Here is a 7688-nt window from a genome sequence, read left to right on the forward strand (position 1 = left end):
GAGTTGCGAAGCTGAAGTGGCAATGGGCGGGGCACATAGTGCGAAGAGCCGATGGACGTTGGGGTCCCAAAGTGCTGGAATGGCGACCCCGCACTAGTAAGCGCAGTGTTGGCCGACCCCCCACCAGGTGGACTGACGACATCAAGCGAGTCGCAGGGATTCGCTGGATGCAGGTGGTGCTCAGTATCGTGATGTTTGGAAGTCCCTACAAAAGGCCTATGTCCTGCAGTGGACGTCCATCGGCTGATATGATGATGATGATGATGATGACCTTGTCGGTGCAAGTATCCGAATGAAGGGATCGTTGATTTTTATCTTTCTTTCAATATTAAAAAAGCTTCATTTAGCTGTTTAGAATAGAATAGAAAATACTTTATTTGTTAACATAACACATTGAAGACTTAAAACTAATACATGTACTGATACTTATAACTATTATTTATAGAATTAAATGTGTTGTGCCAATAAAATGGATCCGACTCAGCTAGAATGTTGCGGGTACATCACTACCTACAACGCTGATATTCTGCCAGATCCTAGTGAGAGAAGAACAGAACATAGAAACTTAGCTTATAAACCTAATTTAAGAGTAAATAGAGAAAGCAGTGTAAAACCATTATGAAAGAAAACAAAATTTAAATATAGAAAACAAAAATTATAAATAACGTTAATAAAGAAACCCTACATACTTACACACTTACAAACAAACTTTCGGATTTATAATATTAGTGTGATTTATATATCATATTACCTTAATCACTTAAGCTAAACGAAAAACTAACGTTATCATGTTTCAGGACGAGCAGGCCCAAATAAGACTCGCTTAGACTTCGCTTAGAGTGGGGAAAATTTGACTTTGAATTTGTTATTTACAGTACCGTCGTCACATGGACTCGGTGTATGACTTCATAGTGGTGGGAGGTGGATCGGCTGGCTCCGTGGTAGCAGCTCGGTTGTCCGAAGTGCCCGAGTGGAGAGTGCTGCTACTGGAAGCTGGTAATGGAATTACAACATCATCCTATACCTTAAAATGAATCTAATTGCCAGAAATTTAAAATTACCAGGGACACTGCGCTTGGTCCCTTGAAGAGAAAACAAAGAGCAGTGTTGGTCGACCCCCCATTAGGTGGACTGATGACATGAGCGGGTTGCTGGGAGCCGCTGGATGCTGGCGGCTCCAGACCGTTGTGCTTGGAGGTCCATGCAAGAAGCCTATGTCCAGCAGTGGACATCCATCGACTGATAATGGTGATGATGATAATGGTGAGAGCCAGGAAGTTGACAGGGCAGCGTTCGGGAAACTTCGCAACATTTTTTCGTCGTCGAATTGGACGTTGAGGACCCAAGGTGCTGAAATGACCCCGTACCAGAAAGAACAGTGTTGTTCGCCCCCCCCCCCTATTGGATAGACCGAGGATATCAAGCGCATTGCAGGGAGACGCTGGATGCTGGCTGGAGTCTGGTCTTTGCATGTCCTTGCTGGATGCCTGGGTCTAGCATGGACGTCTGTCGTCGTGGTTGCAACAGTATCATCTTTACAAAAGTCAAGTCTGTCAGTGAGTTGACTGGTTCGGAAGATAGCTGGCAAAAAAGCGGAACTTATTTCTGCAAATAAAACAGTCATCATAATTAGCTACACATACTCGGCTCACGAGAAAAAAAAATAGCGGAGTATTTTAAGCAAGGATTTCAACCATTAATCATCTGGATTTTCCATATTTTTAGGTTTTGACGAGCCCACAGGTGCTCAAGTGCCATCTATGTTTCTGAACTTCATCGGGTCCAGCATCGACTGGGGATACCAAACGGAACCAGAACCCGCCGCTTGTCTCGGGGAAAAGGACAAAAAATGCTATTGGCCTAGAGGAAAGGTAACTACTTTTTTTTTAATTCTTATTAGACTTGCGCTTGACTACAATCATGACTGTATGTATGTTTTTTTATGTATGTCCAGCGATATTAACTCCCATTCATTATATGATCCAGGTACTAGGCGGTACATCAGTTATGAACGGCATGATGTACATCAGAGGATCCCGCAAGGATTACGACGACTGGGCGGCGGCTGGGAACGAAGGCTGGGCCTACGAAGATGTGCTGCCTTACTTCCTCAAGTCCGAAGACAACAAGCAATTAGACAAGATGGACAGGGGCTACCACGCGACCGGAGGACCTTTGACTGTGTCTCAATTTCCCTACCATCCACCTTTGAGTTACAGTCTTATTAAAGCCGGAGAGGAACTAGGTACATACTTGGATATTGTGTTTGAATTTGTCATCACTGAAAGGTTGTCGTCCCCGTCCGCTGAACTTTGTCGTACTCCTAACACAGTCTTTTCCGACTAATTGGAGGGGAGTGGTCACATTTAAAAGATATGGCAAATATTATTTTGAAAAAAAAAGTGTCCCATTCCCGTAATCTCAATTTTTTTGTACAACAGTAATTATTATCATTGCTCAACGCGACCAGTTCAATCTTAAAGCTACTGTTACACATGCTCATTTCAAGCACGAAAGCATGCATGAAACAATTGACCAGTTGCTACTTATTACCATGTGTATCGCAACATTGCTAATAATGAGCATGCTTATTTCGAGCTTGCTCAAGAGCGTCAGCGTCAGCGTCGTGCAATTTATGAGCATGCTACTTGTTGCGCGGGTGGAAGGGGTGTGCTTTTAGCGCGTCTGAACAGGTTTTCTTATTAAGTATGCTAGTCGATCAGCATTACTATTCTGTATTCTCTTCACCCTCATCTCTCTTTGTCTAACACGATACTATAGACAGAGAGCGATAGATACAAATTAGCATGTGTAATTGGAATGTTTGCTTTGGACTTGCAAAAAAGCATGCTTATTGCTAGCAAATGTAAACTGCATAGCAGCATACTTAATAGCACCTTTTTAGCATTTTAGAGCATGTGTAACAGTACCTTAATTATATTTTTTGTTGATTGCTCTATCTTCTATGTTCTAGACATTTCAAGCAATTTCCGTACACAAGTATTTTTTTATAAACAGGGTATCAAGCGGTGGACTTAAACGGAGAACATCACACTGGTTTCTCCATCGCCCAAACGACGAATCGCAACGGGTCCCGCCTGAGCGTCGCCCGCGCCTTCCTCCGCCCAGCCAAGAACCGCCCCAACCTGCATGTGATGCTCAACGCGACGGTCACCAAGGTGCTCATCAACCAGACCACCAGACAAGCCTACGCTGTGGAAGTGAGGAACAGCTTCGGTGGCACGGAAGTTATATTTGCCAATAATGAAATTATTATAAGGTATATATGTCTGTTTGTTTCTAATTTATATTATACTTACTATTGTAATGTGGGTTTTTAGATAATTAACAGATAAAGATGTAGTTTAAACGTTTGAAGAAGTTGATAATGACTGGGACCGGCGGCTTATCATTATTTTCAAGGCTCGGGGGTGTAGCAGTTTCACTTAGGTAATTACGACCCAGGACTCAGGCCCAAGACCCAGTATTTACTAGATACATGAGTATTAAGTACAGTTATGTCTTTTACTTCGGCGGTTCACCTTCTTCTCGACACCGTCGATCGTGAACCTCCGAATCCAACTCGGCTGGGCCGCATTCGGAAACTTCGCGTTATCTTTTCGTCCGAATTCCTCAGTGCCTGAATACAAAAGTCTTCGAACAGTGCATGTTGCCAGTGATGAGCTATGGTTCCGAGACTTGGTCGCTAACTATGGGCCGCATAAGAAAGCTCAGAGTCACACAGCGGGCGATGCTCGGAGTATCTCTGCGTGATCATCGAATCAGAAATGAGGAGATCCGCTGAAGAATTTAAGTCACCGACATAGCTTAACGTGTCGCGAAGCTGAAGTGGCAATGGGCGGGGCACATAGTTCGAGGGGCTCCAGGTAAAGGAATGGCTGCCCCGTACCAGAAAACGCAGTGGTCGACCCCCCACCAGGTGGACTGACGACATCAAACTAGTCGCAGGTATTCGCTGGATGCAGGCGGGTGTGCGAGTGCAGTATCGTGATGATAGGAAGGCCTATGTCCTGCAGTGGACGTCCATCGGCTGATATGATGATGATGCTGATGGTATTCACTTAAAAGTACCTACCAAACGGATATTGCATTAAGATTTACAAAGAAGTAACAATTTGTTATATACTCAGAGGCACAATTATCCGCGCCCATTTTAATATACTGGCGTCATATTAAACAAAATAGAAAGTCAAGCAGGAAAGTATTTTCAGAAATGGATACCGACTAACGATATAATATTATGGTCCCATTCCGCCAGAGGGACATATCTACTACCGTCATTGTAACAATCTTAACACTAAACGACGCACTGTTTTCAGCGCCGGTGCAGTAGCGTCACCCCAAATCCTCCAGTTGAGTGGTATCGGAGACCCTGAAGTCCTCTCCCGCGCGGGGGTCAAACTGGTCCACAACCTGCCAGCCGTGGGGCGTAACCTGCACAACCATGTCGCCCACTTCCTCAACTTTCACGTCAACGATAACAATACGACACCACTTAATTGGGCAACCGCTATGGAGTATTTGTTATTCAGAGACGGACTCATGTCAGGAACAGGTAATACTTGAAACACTAATAAAGTCAACAAGCGAGACGAAGATCTAAGCTATTAATTACTAACTCATCAAAAGTATTGTCAATAATCAATAATCATTTATTTCAATTAGGTTTAGTTTACAAGCACTTTCAAATTGTCAGGTAGGTTATTAATATTATAAAATAATGGTGATAATAATTAGTCGAAAACTTAAATTAAAACGAGGGTCCCAAATGCGCCTTGGTCCGAGAAGAGCCCACAACAAACTTAGCCATTTTTTTTTCTTTTTTAGTTTATCACCATTTAACAATAGGTATAGGTATAAGTAGCCAGTCATGTAATACATTTCATTTCCAAGTTTTTTTATCGTTTATATAACACTATAATACGACTTTTCTATAAGCTTGCGTTTAATAAAAACTTTGAACTTATTGGTATTCTTTAAAATCTATCAATCAAATAAAATCGTTTAATCAAGTGCAAACAGCAAGAAAAGATCTATTCTTCTTGTACCTAAATTCAATAAAGTTTCTCTGATTCGTAAACCATGCCTTTGAGACAAAAGTGAATAGACATATTCTGATACTTTGTCCCACCTCTCAGAAGGCTACATCTCCATTCACCATCAGGTGAGATCGTGGTAAAGAACTAAAGAGCTAGCCTTATTTAATGTTAAAAAAAACACAAGATAAGTACGGATTCACACGTTTGTTATTTCCAGGAATATCGGAAGTAACAGCTCTCATCAATACGAAATATTCGAAACCGGCGGACGACAATCCAGATGTCCAACTGTTCTTCGGCGGATTTTTAGCGGATTGTGCGAAGACTGGCATGGTTGGGGAGAAACTTGGCGACGGCTCCCGCAGTGTGCAAATGTTCCCAGCCGTCCTACATCCCAAGAGCAGAGGCAAACTCGAAATTGGCAGTGCAGATCCATTTGCCTATCCCAAAATTTATGCAAAGTAAGATTTACGCACATACCTACCAATTTATGGAATACTTACATTTTTAGTACTTTACATGTAGATTAAGAACTTATAACGGCCAGATTATCTTCGTTTTATGAAAGCTGAAAGTGTCTTTCGTGCTCCTATAACGGTAAATACAGTAGATAGACAATTATTGAATTCGGACCGTACTTGCTCTAGACTTTCTATCTATCTAGATATCTAGACTCTCAATATTCTCCAAATATTATATAAAGCAATTTTTATATATTTTCTACCAGGTAGATACTACATGACAATAAAAAGATCAAACTTTGAAGGTCTTTAGCAAAGGATGATATGACATGATTAATTCACTTTTCTTTATAAGACTAGGTATGCTGACGAAAATATTAAAACAAAATACTAAAACGGTTACAGTTTTTTCCAACTTTAGATATATCATACCTGCTTGCCCATAGTGGAAACGTACGACGAACGAACGGAACAAACTTTAAGCTTTTATAATAAAGTATGTGTGGCTATCATAGACCTTCGTTCTATATCGTTATATTTTTATTCACAGCTACCTTACTCACCCGGACGACGTCAAAACACTGGTCGAAGGCATCAAGTTTGCGATAAAACTGTCAGAAACGAAAACCCTCAAGAAATACGGCATGAAACTTGACAAGACACCAGTAAAAGGTTGCGAAAAGATCAAGTTTGGGTGCGACGCTTACTGGGAGTGCGCGGTGAGGATGCAGACTGCTCCGGAGAACCACCAGGCTGGATCCTGCAAGATGGGACCGAGGGGAGATCCTACAGCTGTAGTGGATAACTTACTGCAAGTTGGTGTTACATTCTCTTCCTTACTGCTTAGGTTCTAGCATGTAATATAGCCTAGAGAGCAGTGATATCCCAGTGGTATGACCTATGTGTTCTAATTTGGCACGGGGGCAGATAGACAATAAAACTTCTTCTTGAGCTTGAATCACATTTATGTAATAATATTTAACATTTATAAAATACAACAATTAATGTAATTTATAATTTAACATGGCGATGACAAAAAGGTCAAAAGAGTAAGAGTGACATCTCGACAGAGTTGCCAGAGTGCAAAAATAAACAGTGTTGTCACATTTAATAGGAGCAATAATTTAGGGCGTACATACCTTATAGATACATACATACACACAATTCAACACTCTGAAAATCGAATCAATAAATCCTGAGCTGATGTTTTAAGCTTAGATACCCATCTATTAGTCAAATATATTCTCATTAATTTAGGAACGAGTTGATTAAAATTATTATTACTTGTAAATTGACTGGCCTAACTTTTATTTTGATTGTTGATAAATATTCCACAGCAAGTTTGGCTAATTACGTTTGCCGACGCAGGGGTGTCGAGAAGATTATTAATTTAATTATTTTATTATTATTAATTTAATTAAAGACATTACAAATCTATTTAAAACTAGTAACGATAACGGTCGAGGTGTGAAATAGAGTGTCCGGTAAAATTATGTTCCCAGACATTCTACACGTTTTGCAGATTCGGCGGTTTAGTTGCTACACGTGTAAGTAAGGCTGCGGTTCCAGCACGAGCGGAGCGACGAGCGTAGCGAATATTGCAGCATAGTACCGCGGCATGTAACAGGCTTTAGTATACAAGCTATTTGTTGTCTCCCAGGTGCAGGGCATCGACAGACTCCGGGTAGCAGACGCGAGTATAATGCCTGCGGTGACTTCGGGCAACACTAACGCCCCTACCGTCATGATCGGCGAGCGAGCTGCAGACTTCATCAAGAAACGCTGGCTGGGAGCTAGCAATGTAAGTTTATTATCTGGCTATTTTAACAGCCCACTTAGTGCTAGGTCTCTCTGCTTAAAGGAAAATCAACCAATGATGTTAGAAGAAAAAAGAAGTAGATATGTTAAACGTGGACCGCAAGTGGCATTTCAAACTATGCTAATTAGCAAAGCTGAGCTCAGTCGCCGCACTGTACGGTGTTTGACGGCCTCCGTGGCGCAGTGGAATGCGCGGTGGATTTACAAAACGGAGGTCCTGGGTTCGATCCCCGGCTGGGTCGATTGAGATATTCTTAATTGGTCCTGTCTGTCTGTAACTATCATTCATTTTTATTGAAAACTATCGTACCGGAACGCTAAATCACTTGGCGGTACGTCCTTGCCGGTA

General features: G+C 41.7%; 1 protein-coding gene across 1 annotated transcript in view; it reads left to right on the plus strand.

Moving 5' to 3' along the window:
• The window catches only part of LOC112056283 (glucose dehydrogenase [FAD, quinone]), a 42170-nt gene that overhangs the window by 33169 nt on the left and 1313 nt on the right, over positions 1-7688 (plus strand). Inside the window, exons 3-10 of the mRNA XM_024096688.2 lie at positions 876-996; positions 1726-1871; positions 1987-2245; positions 3019-3280; positions 4341-4576; positions 5278-5521; positions 6072-6336; positions 7182-7322. Of these exons, the coding sequence (XP_023952456.2) occupies positions 876-996; positions 1726-1871; positions 1987-2245; positions 3019-3280; positions 4341-4576; positions 5278-5521; positions 6072-6336; positions 7182-7322 (1674 nt within the window). The remainder of the gene's footprint in view (positions 1-875; positions 997-1725; positions 1872-1986; positions 2246-3018; positions 3281-4340; positions 4577-5277; positions 5522-6071; positions 6337-7181; positions 7323-7688) is intronic.

Source organism: Bicyclus anynana, chromosome 8 (genome assembly GCF_947172395.1).
Source record: "Bicyclus anynana chromosome 8, ilBicAnyn1.1, whole genome shotgun sequence".
Lineage (NCBI taxonomy): Eukaryota > Metazoa > Arthropoda > Insecta > Lepidoptera > Nymphalidae > Bicyclus > Bicyclus anynana.